At 39.7% G+C, this 18069-nt stretch overlaps 1 protein-coding gene across 1 annotated transcript; it reads left to right on the plus strand.

The window, feature by feature from the left end:
- The first annotated feature begins 3019 nt into the window (after window positions 1-3019).
- Window positions 3020-11551, plus strand: LOC106954517 (BCL2/adenovirus E1B 19 kDa protein-interacting protein 3). The gene is made up of 6 exons (XM_015044063.1): window positions 3020-3241; window positions 8134-8284; window positions 8444-8528; window positions 8751-8824; window positions 9436-9582; window positions 10797-11551. Exons 1-6 carry the CDS (start codon window positions 3199-3201, stop codon window positions 10843-10845), a joined length of 549 nt encoding a protein of 182 aa, XP_014899549.1. The 5' UTR covers window positions 3020-3198; the 3' UTR covers window positions 10846-11551.
- The last annotated feature ends 6518 nt before the right edge of the window (window positions 11552-18069 follow it).

Here is an 18069-nt window from a genome sequence, read left to right on the forward strand (position 1 = left end):
CGTGATGGATGAACGAGGCCAGTCAGTCATTTGCAGGACCTGAGTAAAAGTGGCATCTCCCTCTTTGATCTGAGCCATGCCCTGGACATTGTCATAGATCTTGGGCTCCGTTTGATAGATGAGGGAACTTTTCCTGTTTTGTTTCCAAGCTGAATAATGACTTTCTGTGTCTGTCCTCTTGTCTTGCAAAAAAAAAAAAAAAAAAAAAGAGGCTGAAGGTCAGAAAAGAAAAGCTGTTTGGCAACATAATAAATGGGAGACAGGATTTACTGTGAAAATAGAAAGATATCTGGCTGCCGCTATCTGCAGTGAAGGGCAATAATACATCGGACAAATCTTAATGCTTCCTTTTCTTGTCTGCCCCGCACAATAAGTCTTCTTTAAAGTGAGTTTAGATGGTTTAAATCAGCTGCACTTTAATTAAATTAGATATGCACAGCATGTGGCAGATCTGGTCGTAGAGCTCGTGGATGAAATTGCCTCTCAAAGCGTGATGCTTTGTGATGGCTGTTTCCACCAGGTGGTGATGTTGCTCATAAAGTGATGAGCAATGTTGCATTACAAAACAATTTTTAAATGATTCAGTAGAAAAACAGCCTATATATATAATTTTTTTTCTTACTTGGATGCAGGCAACTTGTCTAAATCTAAACGGGTGTTTGTTTATTGAACTGTTAATTATCACCGAGTTAAGAATAAAGGGGCAAACAGGAAGGTAGATAATGGGCTGTGCTTCTGCAGAGACACACACACAACCTGAGAAAACAGAATGAGTTTTCAAAGTGAAAAAAAGGGGGAAGCATATTCTTCAAAAATATAACTTAAATGCATTAAAAATATGTTTGTTTGACTCAATTCATCGAGCCACACCCAGGCTTTATCACAGCCTTGTTAAATTAAGGAATCCCTTAAACAGAACTTGTCTGTCAACACGATGTCAGCATCATGCCCCAAATCTAGGACATTCAAGAAAAGATTTTTTTTTAAAAAGTCATTACAGCTTTGGGATCTCAGCAAGTCACAGTGAGATGTTAAAAAAATAACCAAGAAAAACCATCAAAGCAATCCATGTCTCCCCAGTTAGTGTCAATGTTGATAATTCAACAGTGAGAGAAATTGGGCGAGAAATAATCATTTCAAACTGCCATTTATATTCAATCTGGATATCTTTGTTTGACAGTAAACGAAATCCGATGACCAGAAACATTTAAGTGTGACAAATCAGGAGGAAAATACTCTTCCCCTGCACTGTGGGAAACTATGTCAGTTTCATTGCAAGAAATGTTGTTGCTGGTCTTTTAAATTTATTGGACTATATTCACAAATTCCTACAGAATGTATGAAAAAAATATAAGGGTATACAAGGAAATGAAATATCAGCCATGGATATCTCTACAGCGTTGATTAATTAAAATGGAAAAAAGAAAACATTTATACATATATGTATATGTCGGTGTAACATGTTTGAAGATGTAATCTTAGAAAACCCAAAGAACGTCCGACTTACCAGATTTGGTCATTTTGATTTAAATTGCTAGTTTTGTTAATAATTCCCCACAACAATAATTTACCGTTATTTATAGCCAAACCAAACTTATTCTTGCACAACAGATGGGACAGCCAGCTGGTTACGCAATCTAATAAGCTGTAATACTGTGATGTACAGTGGATTATGACACATTTCATAATAAACTCTCAGCCCTTTTTTTCCCTCCTTTTACTGGATTTGAAAAGGTCTGATTAAGACGGAACATCATCCATGAAATGTCACGATGCGTTTCCTTTCTGGATGTTGTTGTGGCTCCTGTGTTAGCTGTCTTACCTTTAGTCAAGCTTTGTACTGTGTTACCTGCTGGCATCCTGTTCTCCTCAATAGCGCTAGTCAAAGCAGCTGCTGCTCTAAAAAGCCTCTAGCATTTTTATATTTATCTTCTACAAGTTACTTCACTTCACTGCATCCTGCTCTGGTGTGTGACTATATCTTATAACCCCAAGCTGATGGCTCCGACTCACTATTATATTGTATTTAAACATGTTTGCTAATCGGCACTGCAAAGGAGTTTTGTCCGTCAACATAACTCGTAATCCATAATTCTTAGGAAATGTTGTGTCTACTTGTGCTACTTTCATTTTGTTAACTTTATTGTTTGTATCAAAGCCTGGATTGTTAATTTGAAATTATTTAGTGATTATTATCAAAGTTATTGTTGTCCATATTGCCCAGTTCTATTGAAAAAATACAGCGAAGGTCATCAACCTAAACCCACAAGGATACGATTAATCAGAGAAGCCTCCAGGACGCCATGGTAATTTTGAAGGAGCTGCAGATCCACAACTCAGCTGGGAAAGCCTCTGGACAAAACAACTATTAGCTAAAATTTGCCACAATAGATGTAGGGGATACATCTAATTAGAAAGTTGTCTTGTCAGATTAGACCAGATTTTCAAAGAGGAAACCAACACTGCATTAAATCCCAAACACTTTCTTCCCACAAAATATGGTGATGGCAACATCATGCTGGGGAAGCACTTTTCTTCAGCAGGTAAAGTTATGAGCTCAGAGTTGTTTGTGTTGAGCTATAACATAAAATCCCACCCATCTTCAAGAGTGAATACTTTTGAGTAAGTTTCAATATCTGAAGCATACAATGCACTAAAAATATTTTTGTGATAATTCATATTATAGCATTGCTTTTATTCTTATTCCTATTTAAAATTATTCCTCCCCCATTAGCGCTCTTGCATTGCAACGACTACTTAGGTTTGGTCCATTATGAAATTAGATGTTTAAAGGTTTGCTGCGCAGCTTTACAGAAAATTAAAACCATTACTTTCCGTACTGAATATGAACGCCTTTTCCCCAGAGATGAGGGCAGAACGATGAATGTCAAGACAGGATAATGTCGGTGAGGTTTTTTTTTTTAACCTGCTGAGATTACGGGTTGTTTTGTTTACCTCGTCCTTGTGACACGTGGAAGAAACGGGCGGAGGCGGGGGAAGCCGAGGAGAGAGTCCGGGCAGTGGGGGGGGAGGGAAGCGGATTAGAGCGGCGATAGTCCCCGGTGTCCACAGCGTTGGTCCAAACACAGGGGTTACCGAAGGAGACTGGTACAGGACAGGCTCTCTTTTCACCCTGCTTGTCCTCTCCGGTCTGCCAGCATCCCTCCGAGCTCTTTTCCCGACCTCTACCCGGCAAGAATGTCTCAGTCCGACACAGAGACACCGGAGGACGGACTTTACGGTAAGTGATGCTGTGGCATGAGCCAGGCCGTGCTCGTCCTGCCGCATCATAACAGATACACGTCTGTCTTTCACGGACGTTGAGGCTGTTTCCTGTTCTACTTACTGTGTGGACGTGGGGCTTTGTTTCATTGTTGTTATAGAGCATATCCATTTAAATGTAATAAATGCATTTAGTAATTCAGTTAGAATACGTGAAGGTTTGATCAAAACAAATGTGTCATGTGTCAGAATAAGGAACTGGCACCTTGTTAGTTGTTATTGTTGTTGTCACTGCCTCAGTCATTGTGTAAACGGATTCCCTGACTCACCTTTTTGCATCTCTGTAAGCCAATTAAGCTGTGGAGATTTTCTGACACTTATAGCTCCTCCGTGCAGGCAGCACATTGCTTGGCACAAAGGATGCTGGGTAAAGCATGTCGATCAGTGGAAGGAGGGGCCAAACATTGTGGACATGTTTTGGAAAAATAAACTTGAGTGTTTGTTGTAAATCCATGAATATGGAGCTGATTATTTCAGCACTATAAACCGTAAGCATTTTTCTTTTTTGATAAAGGTAGTAGTTTGGAAGCAGAAACTGAAGACGTTTGCGAACGCTTCCCCAAATATATTATCAGGCTTTTCCTACACATTTAATGTTGTTGGTAGATATATTTACAGACTGAAAATAGTTGGAGTTCTCAGTTTGATGCAATTATATATGCATCAAACACATCTGTGGTTTGTGTGTGAATGTATTAAGGGGTCTTGAGTTTGGGCCAGTAGCAAATTTCTTACAAAAATATAAAGGACTAAAATCATGCCATGCACCAAATAAACATAAAAATTAATTCAAATCTGATGTCCAATAAGTTATTCCATCTTTCTTTATCTACTTTCAGCACTTATAAAGTGATGTTGCTGCTGCTATGACGCCTTTAAAAAATTCAAAGTATTTTTTTTCACTGATTAAACAAGAACATATATGTTCATATATATATGGAAAAAAAATATGGTTTTGGTAAAAGCGTTCTTTCCTGTGGACGCTACAACGCTACAACTGAATGAAGAAAACTCAAATGTAAATATTTTCAATTTCAGTAAAATGCTTCATTTAAGTCAGACAAAACACAAAAACTTTATTTCTAATGACATGTGCAGACATGTTTGTTGTTTACTTAGGCTGTGAGAGAGGACAATGCTTAATCAGATAACAACAAGGCTGATTGTGTACAATCAAAGTTCAATCAAAGTTCAAAGGTTTTGACCTCTTGAGCTTTTAATCTCCATCTGTTATAGAATATCCAAGAAATGCTGATAAAGCTTTGGCGATCTTAGAGTTATGGTAAGCACCTCTATTCTGTAAGGAGATACAAGGATTCCTGTTTTGGTCCTGCTAATTATGCTAATAGATCATCTAAGAGGCTAAAGCCAATTTGTATTTGTAAGATTTTTGTATTTGGAATAGAAAGTACCTGTTTTGCAATTACTTATCTGTCATATGTGACATTTCTTCTGGTCTTATTATTAAAAAATTTAACTGGATTTTTTTTTTTTTTTTGTATTTGATAGTTCTTAAGAAAAAATCAGAATTGGCTTAGATTTGCCTCCGCAGGGTGCAGTGGCCTTGCAGCAAGAAGGCCCTGCATTTGAATCCCTGCTTGGGGTCTTTCTGTGTGAAGTCTGCATGTTCTCCCAATGTGTGCTTGGGTTCATTCTGGGTTCTCTGGCCTCCTCTCACAGTCAGACACAATTAACCGATCTCTACATTTCCCTTAGATATTGCTGTTTGTAGTATGTTAAGTGATATACCGGGGACATGCACACCGCCTCTTGCCCAATGGCTGATGGAGACAGGCACCAGCTCCTCCATACAAGAACAAGCGAGTGTAGACAACGGACAGATTGTGTCACAGCTCACAACAAACAGAGATCGGACAAAAGAGGAGATCGGCCACAAAATTCCGATTTGCACATCTCTAAATATTTGAGATGGACTCTGACTGGATGATTCACTCTGCACTGCAATTTTAATGAGTCAGTTACAAAAATTATAGTGATAAGAAAGATAAATCCCAAGTGTCAGTCTGCTTTTGCAAATTCAAATTCTCTGATAAGACATCATTAAATTGTTATAACAGATGGGGTTGAGATGACATAATTTTAACTGGGGCATTATGCTCCCCGCCAACTTTCCTTGGAATTGGTTTGGTGATTTCTTAGCACTCGGGCTTAATGGCGCATTAATGAATGAGACGTGGCAAATGTGATAGAATTTATTCTTATTCGTTAAAAGTGTTTTAATAATTCACCCATCCGTCCATTGTCTATACCTTCTTATCCTTGAAGGGTCGCTGGAGGTTGATGCTTATCTTGGGCATTGGTCGTTTGGCAACACCCTGGACAGGTTACCAGTCTGCCACTGAGTATTTCACAAGTTTAAATAAAATAAAATAAAACAAGAGTTTTTAATTTTTAAAGATAAAGTGATGTAAAGAAATCAACACTCTGATTTTTGTCCCTTATTTCCAAAGGCACACACACAAAACTTTCAATTTTTGTTTTTTGCTGCTGTTGTTGTTTGGCAAACCGTGAATTTCAGTAAGGAGAAACCTTCCCTTCCGAAAATCCTTTGAAACGTCACCTTTGCACCTTAATATTTTTCTAAACACACATTTACAACCCAGGGAAGCAATCATGAATCGGTTGTGCTGCAACTCATTGACTCTTTCAGCATCCTGCCCTGGTCCACGTTACATAAAGCCGATTTGGCAGCTGCATGGATGACTGTGTATGGGACTGCATAGAAACTGATCCAGAATGGCTACAGATAAGTCAGGCAGTGGCTCAGTTATGTCATACCAGCCCCTCTGTAGCAAAATAACTAGGGCAATGGCACAGTTCCCTCTGCCCTCCCACCCCCCATCCCATAGCAAAACATCCACTTGTGCTTCTGCCCCCTCAGCTGTTGTTTGTGCAGCTACACAGAGTTGTAAGGTGACGGAATGATGTATACATTTTTAGGGCGATTCGGTGAGATGTTTTGAAAATGTTGTCTACATCAAGGAGAGAGCGAGAGAGAGAGAAACAGCATCGCTGGAGAAAAACAAGAGAGAGGATGTGAAAGGATGAATGGCTAATCTGAAACAGAAATAAGATCTTATGTAAGCCAGCATGCTGTCAGCCTGAGTTAGCCGTGCCCTACTGTTTAGCTGTGGGCCTGTGCACGCCATACACATCAGCGTGCGTGCCTAAATCCTTCCTGCTCTTGCATTCAATAAGCCGCCGCGTCCATTCATTCATACATTCTGCTGTGGACGTTTTCTAAAGTCACCGACAAAAAAGCACGTGCAAGATTTTGCCGTTCTGGTCTTCGGCTCATTCTGTTCGCACAAATGTGTCCAGTGCATTTGTTTTACCCCGCAGGTTTCCGTTTAGCACAGTCTTGTAGGTCTTATAAGGTCACATCAGGATACCTGAGACGTCTATGAGTCATCGTACGTCAGTGCACAACATGCACATGTTTAATCAGCATCCACTTAACACCGAGGCGTTTGAAAGGGAACAAAGAGACCTTTTCTTCCACCTGACTTTTCTCTTTGTTTGACACGGATATCGCAACATTAAATTTGAATCTACAAAAATATTAAGTCACTGATACATCTAATCAGTAAAATGAAGGCTTTAATTTTACTCAACCAGGCTACCATTAGTAAATGATTCTAACCATGTTGCAGAGGCAAAAAAGCAGCAGAGTAAAATAAAACTGAAGGCACAAACATCATTTTTGGAATATTTGAATCAGAATCACCAGAATCATAATCAAATATAAGTGTGTGTGCTGTGAGCATTTTTAGGATTATCTCACTATTTCTGCACAAATATTAAATAAACTGGCAAACAATAGTTAAGTTTATTGCAACAAAATACTTTACTGCAGGTGAAATGATTTAATTTTTTTTTTCAAAAGTATGTTTTTAGCTTTTTTGCCCTTTTAAAATCACATTTATTTTTACTTATCTTCCCACTCTTCGGTAAAAACACCGCTGACTCGTTTTTTTTTTTATCATCTTTTCATATAATTATTTTAAGATTTATATTGGAAAAGGTGAACCCTTTTTTAATATTACAGGGTTTTTGCTCTATATAATATATATATATATATATATATATATATATATATATATATATATATATATATATATATATATATATATATATATGGTTTTATATATATATATATATATATTTTTTTAAACGTTATGCTTGTAATACGTTTTGTTTGGAAAAACAAATTCAGCAGCGTACCTTTTCAGCTTAATTGCTCGAATTCATATTCCTAGTTTCAAATGTTTCAAAGCTTGTCCTCAAAACTCTTTCCTCTTTATATTTTTTGTGTTCCAGTTTAAGACAAATTGTCTCTTCTTCTGTTTTGCAATCTTCTCCTCGTGCTCAAGTTTCCTCTCTGTGGATGTAAAAACTGTCCACTTAGATCTCTGACCTCTTTACTCCCAGCTTCTGTTTGCTCTCTCATGGACGGAAGTGGTAACTCTGCCTAGTAACAGTTTCAGCCAATAGAATGAGATCCCTATCTTCTTTAGTGTGTGCTCTTTTTAGAACGGATTTAATTCCAGATGATTACAAAGTGACTGGATTTAACCACGAGTTTCACTGCTGACTGTTTCAAACGCAGTCATTTGAGCGGTTTTTGTGTATAAACTTACACATGCACACAGTTTTACTGAAATGGTTTGCTGTTTTACTTTCTTGCACCTGCCATTAGAGGGAACTGTAGGTTGTTGCATGAGCTGTGCAACATTTAAGACTAAACGTATGGGTCCCTGCTTTAGACAGCCCATTCAGATTGTCATAACATTTCTCTTTTTCACTGAGATGGTTGCTGTTCCTCTTCAGGTTCATGGGTTGAGCTGGAGGAGCTGATTGCAGCTGTGAGCCGGAGGGAAAGTCTGACAGTACCTCAGGACAGCATCTCCTCTGCCCTGCAGGGGGAGCTAGAGAGAATCCTCCTTGAGGCGCAGCTGGAGTGTGAGAGGAGTAGAGACAGGTGAGGGACTTCCAGGGTTTGTTTTGGTTGTTTTATAGATCTGCTCAACAGAAGGATTAACTTCAGCAATAATGTGTCTTTTCAAGGCCACATTGACTTTTCACACTGCTGGTGGTTCCTTACTTGGTTCACTGTAACTCTCATTGTGCTTCTCTGTAGTCCTCCACAGGTGGTAACGCCACGGTCCACTAGTTCTCCAACTCGACCCACTAGTGAGCAGGACAGTGACTGTGTCCCTATACAGGTATTCATCCATCAACCTCACACAACATGAAGTCCCCATGATAATTTAGAGGACATATTCATTTTGCATGGTATCTAACAGTGTGTTCCTTTTATGTTAAATGCCGTTTGAGATATTCTGTAATAATTAATCTTTGTCTAAATCTGTTTTACACACAAACCTTTATTTGTGTTTTATTGGTTTTATATCTGACTGTGACTTGATCGTTTTGGAATCGTGCAGGAGGAGGCTGAGCGGCGGGCGGACACAGACTGGGTGTGGGATTGGTCCAGTAGACCTGAAAATATGCCACCAAAGTAAGTCTATGATTGTTAAAGTAACAGTGACCTGAGGCGACAGAGGCATCAAAGATTTTCACTAGTCACATTATGCAAAGTCACATTATGCAAACATACAAAAAAAAATTTTCTTTTTTGAAAGATATGAGGTTAGACAACAGCTATGACTTCTCTGGGAAAAAAAAAGATTCATTTTTACATAATAAAAAGCAAGATTCAAGGAATCATAAATATATTATGATGTTTTGTTTTTAGTTGGAAATCCAGCTCTGTTTCACTCACAAATCCCAACAAGCGATTTAAAATTCATTTTGCTTCATGCGTTTGTTTGGGTTAACTGCAACAGAAAAACACGTTTTTGTCTTTATTTATGAATTATACCTTTGAGGAACTTGAATCCCCCTCATTTTTATTTACTCTGCCACACTTGACATTAAATCTCCTCCACTATAATAAGCTTATTTGACAGGTAGCGGTTCTGACAGCTCTCAGATTGCCTGCATCGCTCCTCTTCGCAGTCCTCTCTTGTGCTCTCATTATCTCTGTATTTTTTTCTTTTTTTTTTCCTTTTTCGGGTCTTTCATCCTGGTGCATCTTTTATATCTGACTTCTCGCTCTTCTCTCTGCAGAGAGTTTGTGTTCCAGCACCCGAAACAGCCAGGTTCCCTCAGTGTTAGGAAGACAGAGGTGATGAAAAGAGGAATTTTCTCCTCCGACGTTCTCCTCATCCTTGTTCCCTCCCTGCTGGCTTCGCATCTGCTCACACTCGGAGTCGGGTGAGACATATTAACAAGACCTCACCTTCTGTCACTTTATGTTTTGAGGTGTGAAAGTCGTACATGAGGCTGGCAAATGAATAGATGTCTACCTGATCTTGTAATCCCTTCGCTTTCTGTCGGGTTTAGAACTTGTGCCGCCATCGGTGCTGAATTAAAAGAAATGAGCAGTCGCGAAAGAAAATCAGAATCGGACTGGAACTAATCTAACTAGCAGTCTTCATTGAGGATCGGCGTCTCATGCTCCCAGCTAAGGTCATTGTGACCAATATGTATCAGCCTTGATTCTCAGGGCTGACTGTCCTGCATGTTTTAGCTGTTTCCCCTTCAGCCACACACCTGACTGAAATGAATAGGTGATTTACAGGCGTCTGCAGCACTTTGTGGCCAAGGAGGCAGTGCAGTCCTTTAAATGAAGCGTGCAGGAGCAGAAACACCTCTAAAGCATGAATGACTGTGAGGCCTGACGGTCAGTGAAGGCAAACTCTGCTTGGACATTTTTTTTTTGTTTTTTTTTTGCTGCCAGTAAGATGCTGATAATCGACAACGTCAATGAAACCCAAATCAAAACATTGCGAAACTTTCTATTGATGAGTTTGCTGAAATAGACTGGTAGAGTAATTAATTTAAAGTTTATTATGTGTAAAACAAAGCACAACATCTTGGGAAAAGTTTATTTACAACAAAAGTGTTTTTGTTTTGTTTTTTTGCATTTTTTAAAGTTAAAAGAGAATGGAAAATACTTCATTCACAGTATTGAATAATGCAGACATGGTGGCAGTTTAGAAAATGTAGATTGTTAATGTGAAATGCAACATTTTTGGATATTTTTCCTTCATTTCATGTAAAATCATCTTGTGATGGTTTTCTTACAATTTTGACTAATAGTTTATCCATTCCTGCTTGTTTTTTTTTTTTGTTTTGTTTTTCAGCAAGTTTGAATTAGATTAGAAGGAAAGAGGTACACTTCAACTTGACTCTGCCATTCAGAGATGTAAAAATACATCTACGTATTAAAAGCATCTCAACTGGGCACTTAATACAAGAGCACACTTTGATGGAGCTTTTTTTTTCCTTCTTCTTTTTTTCACTTCCAGTACATTACCTAAAAGTTTCCACTTGTGGTTAAACACTGGTAAACTTCGAGGAAGTGTTTAGTTTGGATGAATCATTAAAATCTCTCTTTCTTTCCTTTTTTTTTTTCCTCTTTTCAGTATCTACATCGGGAAGCGCCTGGCCACATCCTCAGCTAGCACACTGTGACGTTGGCTGTAAGATCATGTTACCGTTCAGTCTGTTCAGATACAGTCTGGTCAATAAGGTCACACTCCGCCCTTTCTCCCGCACTAATTTGCCTCGTCCCTCTGTCACGGGGCAAACGTTAAGACCTGCCTCTATGTACCTCTATCCAGCAGCTTTCTTTCTCTCTCTGTCTCTTTTTTTTATCAGCATTGTTTTTTTGTCTATGTGTACATGTGTGGGGCCCGAGGAGCGGAAGGATGCTGACCAATGAGTCAGACTGCGACCACTATTACACTCCAGCAGTGCGACACTGATCTCAACCCCGTAAAGCAGAATCAGAGGAAAGGGATCGCCGAGGCACAAGAGCAGAGAGCAGGGGAACAATGTGTCCTTTTGATGAGGGGAGATGGAAATGGTTTGATGGGAACAGTGTTCTGATGAAATGAGGTAGATAATACGTGCTAGCTATTCTCCCAATCCAGTTGGAGATGTCTGTCATTTGTCAAAAGTAATGACCCTCTGTATGCCTGAGCTGCTTAAAAGGGGTCCTTGCTTGTTTTCTTTGTCCGCCCTAATGTTGAATCTAATGTAGAGACTTTTAGTTGGCTGAGTGAATGTAGAAATGGTCCTGATTGTGCTTTTTGTTCCAGAAAGCAATTAAACATGTTTGACCTCTGACAAAGACAGTCACGATCCCATTAAACTTCACTCCTTTCAACCTTGATGCGACTCTGGCCTCTTCTCTGTCTTTCTTCAGCCCCCATGCACGGAAGTTTTTTTGGTGCACACATGTTCATCTCATTTAGCAAATGCACCCAACGCATTTTTAGCCAGCGAAGCACAAAAGGTTTGCTGAAGTAAGCCTTGGCGGCGGTACAACAAGTATTTTTAGTTTCTGGGTTTGGTTCGTCTGGAGATTATTTGCATGCCGTGCTGGACGGCAGGAATGAACCATTTTTACAACCAACTGTGCTGTTAACAACTTGTAAATGAACCACGGCATCTGTTGCAACTTTATATCTGTTTCCACGCGAGGTAAATCACAGCAAATAACAGATTATATTCTGATAAAACCCTTCAGTGTGTGTGTGTGTGTGTGTGTTTCCCATGTGTTGTTTTTGTCTGCCCTCCAGCCCTGAGGACTCTTGTCTAACAAAATTAGAGTAAAAATGCCATGACATCATACTAGCACGGTTCACTTCATCTGCATTTGTCATGATTTACCACACAGACAATTTCCCTACATTTCTATTTTTTTTTTTTTTTACAAGCTTCTGCTTTAGCTCATCGTGGATTTGATTTGTTATTGCCTATTCCCATAAACGGGACATCTAATGCTTCTCGACAACCACATTAAAATATTAGGCCTGGGAAGCACACCAAGGTTTTTGCTGGTTACCTACTGGGCGTAAGCGGTGCGGATTGACCAAGCCCAATGAGTTTATCAGCCATTAGCAACGTGTTTGATGTCGGACCTCCCGTTGAGCTTGTTAAACCACTTGTAGACACCAAGCTGACAAGGCAGCAATAAGACCAAACAAAAACAAGCACAGCGCACCTGGTTTCCATTCAGACATCCGCACGGGGCTCGCCAAAGCAACTCAACAACATTCTGTGGTGAGTTAGCAGAGCGTTCAGAGTGGTGTAAAGGAATTTGCCCCCTTACAGGTTTCTTTGGTTCTTCTTGTTTTTGTCAAACTAACATGCTCCAGAGATACGAACACGTCTTAAATTCAGGCAAAGATAATAGTTGCAAATCTAAAAAGGTGTTACGAAGCTTCTGTGTAAATTCAATCTGTAAGGCTCTTTAGCCTCACCCGCCTCATCAATCAGCGCCTCCCTCTCTTCACCATGGACCTATCAGCGTTGGATCAAGCCTCGCTTCGGCCAATTATCGTTTGAGCTCCAGTTGAAAGGGACCTCCCGGCCTCGGCCTCCTCCGCATACCAGCTTCGATCAACCCACCTCCGCCCCATCTCCACCTTCTGCTCCTGGCTCTCAGGCCACATCCTTCTTCGACCGCCACCACCAGTACAGGCCCCGGGGGGATTACATTCCTATGCAGCATCAGGAATGTCTATCGAGCTTATCGAAGTTCCAGCTTGACATCCTCGGCTGGGGCCTGAACGCCAAAGGACTTTAATGTTTTTTTTTTTGTCATTAAACTTTCTTTAATCGCTTTCTTTGTCTGAGTCTCTCCAGATTGAATTTAAATTATTCACTCATTGAAGGTGAAAACGTATCCACACCAACTGGGTCCTGGTTGCTCAGTCATGCCAACAAGCATTTAAGATAACTGTTTGTTTTGTTTTTTTTTTTTCATAGCTGTGTGGAGATATTTCTAACATTCCTCTTTGCTGAATTGTTCTAATTCCCTCATATTGGAATCCGTTTAAACGAGACCGGCTTGTTTCAGCTCATGATATAAGATCTTAATTGGATTTCAAGCTCCTTTTTTTGCTCGTTTATTTGCATCTTTCTTCCAGGCAGGACTTGCTGGTGTGCTTCTCCATTACTGTCCTACTTCATAACCCAAGTGTGTTTCAACCAGACCATCACACGACCATGTTTGACTGCCACTAAGATGTTCTTTGGTCTCTAATTTGTTAGAAATACAACCATAATGAACTAAACTACCAATGCATCACATTTACAGTAAGACCAAAGCGCTCACGTGTTAAAAAAAAGGTCACAATTTTCAGTCCTGCTCTCTGAGTTTAGATCCAGACTCAAACAGTGAGTCAGAAACATAAATCTTAGTCCTGGTCCATGGAAACAAACACATTTCAAATACTCTACACTGAACTATTAACAGTGCTCTCAAACAGTGCTGTATCTGTGTTTATGCACCTTTGTTGTGTTTGCAGATATTCCTAAATATCAAAAGTAAAGTGATTAAGGCATGGAGACATCTCAACCAAGAGCAGCATATTAACTGCCTCTCAAGCACTCAGTCTGGTGAAACGGGTTTCTCTTTCTCTTCTCAATAACCATATTTTATCAACCTCTATCCTCAAACCTTAATAAAGACACTGAAAACCAGAAAAGCTCTTAGAGAGAGCAGACTCCTGCCAAGAATAATACACTACTTTGCAAATCTAAGCAAAGTCATACAAATCTCAACCAATATCAAACTGATGATATATTTCCCTAAGCAAAATCCAACCTTGTGATTATTTTGCTAACAGACGAGTAAAAGGGCGGGAAAAAAATTGTCATATATTTTGACATAAAAATGCTCTCTGCTTTCCAGCCAGTTGAGCCATTTGTCCTCGGCTAAAGACAAACAGACAGCCGCAGGTGGAACAAACCAGTATAAATCATCACGTTCTTAAAGTTATATCGCCCCTCGCTGTGATCTTTTGTGACATCTTCTCCGCATGGAGGAGCCTGTAAAAATCTGTCGACCCCTTTAATATCCTCCCTGAAAGACAGGGACAATTACTACAGAGAGCTGCCTTTAACACCATCTGTGATTTTTCCATACATGTGTCAGAATAGGCTTTGGGAGTCGTGTGGAAAGAGGTGATAAAAGAGAGCTCGAGCATTTGCAGTTATGAAAGAAAACTGTAATCCTGTTCTTGAAAGTAGCCGAAGCTCCAACAGGACTTGAAAGAAGTGTGTTCATTTCCTGGACTCCACATCTGTTTCTCTGGGAAACACATTATCTTCCCACTTCCATGCTGCTAGACAGGAAATCGCGAGTTCAGTTTCAAAGAATTTGGATGTAACAAAAGAGCATAGTTAAACTTGCACAACGTCTGCGCTTTGACATTAAAACATCGTCACCTATTTGATTCGACGTCTCAAGGAACTCGACTTTACCATGTGCGCCAGTGGGCTGTTTCCCTTTCCTGAAAGACTTATTTTGAAGGATACTGAGTTATTGTTCTGCAGAATATGCCCGCTCCTTCTCACTCAGAAATTAGACATACGGGCCAGAGCAGACATATAACTCAAACCAGATGTTTACACGCACTGTACAAAAAGACAAATAACCTTTTTTGTTGTTGTTTTCAGTGACTTGATATTAAATAAGACAAAATATTTCCTGTTGTAGATCAGCTAAAATGAGCTAAAGTATTTCAATTTGCTTCAATAATACAAAAAAAAAAATTATAGAGATAGGTAATGTGCTTTAAATACATGAATGGAAACATTTGGTTTCAACTGTGCAACCAAGCAGTTTCATTTCTACACACTTTTTGTTACCAAGCTAGTTCAAAATAGTACAAATATCAGTTATTTACCTAAATACATTCCAAATTACCAAAGCTTTCTGCAATTCCCTGGCTCTTTTCAAAACCCATTTGTATCATTAAATCTGACCTAACACACAAGATTGAACTGGATGGCTTGAAAAAACATTTTTTCGCTAAACATGTGCTTGTCATCTTGTATCTGCTGCACGTAATTATACACTAGGAAGGGAAAATAATTGCTTCCACATGCGGTTGTAGGTATACAGCTCTTTTCTCCTCCCAGCAGTCAGTCATGCAGGGTGAAGGTGGCCTGGGCATGAACGTGAGCTGCACTGTGTCTGAACAAATGACACAGTGTGTTCCCCTTTCCTCTTTTCGGTTTCCCTCTGCACTGCGGACCTTTGTAGCTCAGACACGGCCGGTCTCGGTGTGCCAGGAGTCTGAGGGACTAATAAGAGCACATGGAATAAGACTCAGTGAAGCACAATGCGCTGCTGTCTGCGCTTGTGTAAACAAGCTGCTCGGGATCACGTAGGTGTGTGTGTGTGTATGTGTGTTTTTTTTTTTCTGTCGCTTCCTGAAAACGGTTCCACTCGTGTTTTGCTTTTGAGCAACCTTTATGAAAAATTTTGTGAAAACGAAAGTGAGTGAGATGAAATTTGGGTGACTAATAAAGGCCCCTACTCCCATTACTTTCCTCTCTAAACCATTTACACTGTTTTTGCACCTTTTATGTCAGAAATATTCTGTAGAATTTTACAGGACAACAAATAAATCTGTTATTGAAAATATGAAAAAGCTGCAATAATCTGTTTGCATAACTGTGTGTACGCTTAAAGAAATGCTTTACCCTGTAAAGTTACTTCAGTCTGAAAAGGGGTTTTTTTGTGTTGTCATTTAGACATTTGCTCACTTCACCTTTTCTAAAGTTCTCACAATCTGTCAGGTTTTGAAGAAATGTCTTGTCCTGAGCCTTCCTGAGGTTTTTGTATAATGTTTCTGTCAAACCAACATGTTTAACTATAAGTATGCTGTTCTTTTGGAGATGCTTAGTGTTGCTGTTATTACGCCAAACATGGATCTTGACTTTGTGGCGCAAAAGTTTAGCTAGTAGTAGCAAATTCTCCCATGAGATTTGACAGCTGAACTTTTGTCAGATGTCAGAATCTTCTCATGAGTTCTAATGGAGGCAGATGAAGAAGATTCAGATGGATTTATAAGATCTATTTTCTGAAGAGTTCCTCGCACGATATCCATTAGCAGTTGCAGAGTGGATTTTCTAAAAGAAAAGATGAAAGAGAGCAGTAAAAAAAAGTGCCAAAAGGATACACAGAGGTGTTCTTGTTCAAATCAAGGATGTATGTGCCGAGCAGTGTGACTGACTTAGTGTCAAGTATCGATGGAGGTGATTTATAACTGTGTCTCTCTACACTTGGAGGTGTCTGGGAGTCTGTGAAACAATCACTGAGGGTGAAACGAATAAGTAATCTGAAGCAGCTGCTGTGAATGACTGGAAGAGCAGCTGCAACTTCTGAAATTATCTGAAACTGAACTCATAGTTTAGACTTGGAGAAGCCATCAGTCAGACAGTGGGTTTGCGGGGGCTTTTATCGAGAACCCTTGCATAATACCGAATAACTTCCTAAGATGCTTAAACCACACTGTCTGTTGTTTTAGAAATTATGTGTTCGTTCCCTGCACTTATTTCTCAGAAAACGTCTTCCACCATTAATCCTTCATCTTAATAGCCACGGTTTTCTAAGACGTGCAGCTTTATGTTACCGTGTCCACAACGCAAATACTCCTGAGTGATTTTGCAGAGAATTATGGAGAAGTGATTCAGTAAGGTGAAAGGGATGGGGTTTTTTTTAAACTACAGCAATGATTTCCTGCTTCTTCCAAAGAAATGGTACAAAATATCCCAATGAGCAGGTAGCATTTACTCCAGCTCACAGAAACACATAAAAGGACACAGGACACAAGCTGTCAGTGGTGTAAAAATAACAAACCCAAAACACAGTTCTTCTTCTTAGAATAAATTTTGACTTTGAGCCAGAACCATTTGATGGCTGGTTTATATTCATTCCCTCTACTCTGTGTTAGGCAATTCCAGGAAATTCAAGTGTTTCATCCACCATGAAATGCCAATTTGGCTGAAGAGCACAGAGACTAAATATGGTACAGGATGTGGGTCATTTCACGAATCCATTGCCTTAGGTTCAGAACTACTCAAATATACATACACATTTTAAAAATCAGGCTACTTAATGCTGCAATTTCAAGTTTTGGAGCGCGTCCCATCTTTGGGCTGGGGTAAGATTTTGATAGATGCAGAAGATTTAATGAGGTGTTGGATCAGAGCCCTCTGATGTGCTGATGGACCGCTGTTACATAACCTCATCGGGTTGGACAGATCACAGCTTGTGACACTCTGAGTCCCACAGCGTAATGAGCACTTGAGGACTGAGCAAAAGGAGCAAGGTGTACTCATCATGGTCACCTCCAGCTGTTGCTGTAAAATCCTGGGTCCATCCCGCAAACACGAGATTTCAAAAAGTTTCTAATGCAAGTTTTAATGTATGAATATTCTCAGTGCGATACTGTAATTTCTGAATCTTACAAAGTTGTCGGGGAAACTTGCATCAATCTCCAAGGGTGGATGGAAAATAAGTGGAGTGCTCTCTGGGCAATTTGCCTGTCCATCACGGGGCAACACGGGAAGATGCAAGATAAACAGTAATTCTCACTCTGACACACATGCCTAAGAGCCTGATTTATTCAGCTAGCAGTCATTTTATCACTCAAGGGCATTAGTAGTCTTCAAGCATTGAACTCTCAGAAAATTAGCTTGTTGCTTGTTCTGAGATCCAACAGCAGAGAGACAATAAAAAGCCACAGTAGAGGTCAGAGTGTTTAAAATACAAGTTCATTTGTGATCTATAGATGGCAAAAACTGAAGGCAAGTATCCTACCGGAGATTTGACGGAGGGAGAAGTAAATTAGAAGAGTTGGTATTTTGGTAGGTTTGAAGATTTTTCCTACT

This window comes from Poecilia latipinna, unplaced genomic scaffold, assembly GCF_001443285.1.
Source record: "Poecilia latipinna isolate Pla-1442-1.1 unplaced genomic scaffold, P_latipinna-1.0 Scaffold661, whole genome shotgun sequence".
Lineage (NCBI taxonomy): Eukaryota > Metazoa > Chordata > Actinopteri > Cyprinodontiformes > Poeciliidae > Poecilia > Poecilia latipinna.

What these genes read in the sequence shown, in the direction of transcription:
- LOC106954517 (XM_015044063.1), top strand. Translation starts at nt 3,199, where the DNA reads ATGTCTCAGTCCGACACAGAGACACCGGAGGACGGACTTTACG. An exon ending in TGTGAGAGGAGTAGAGACAG is followed by an intron (nt 8,285 to 8,443) that starts GTGAGGGACTTC and finishes GCTTCTCTGTAG; the next exon opens with TCCTCCACAGGTGGTAACGC. An exon ending in CTGCTCACACTCGGAGTCGG is followed by an intron (nt 9,583 to 10,796) that starts GTGAGACATATT and finishes TCCTCTTTTCAG; the next exon opens with TATCTACATCGGGAAGCGCC.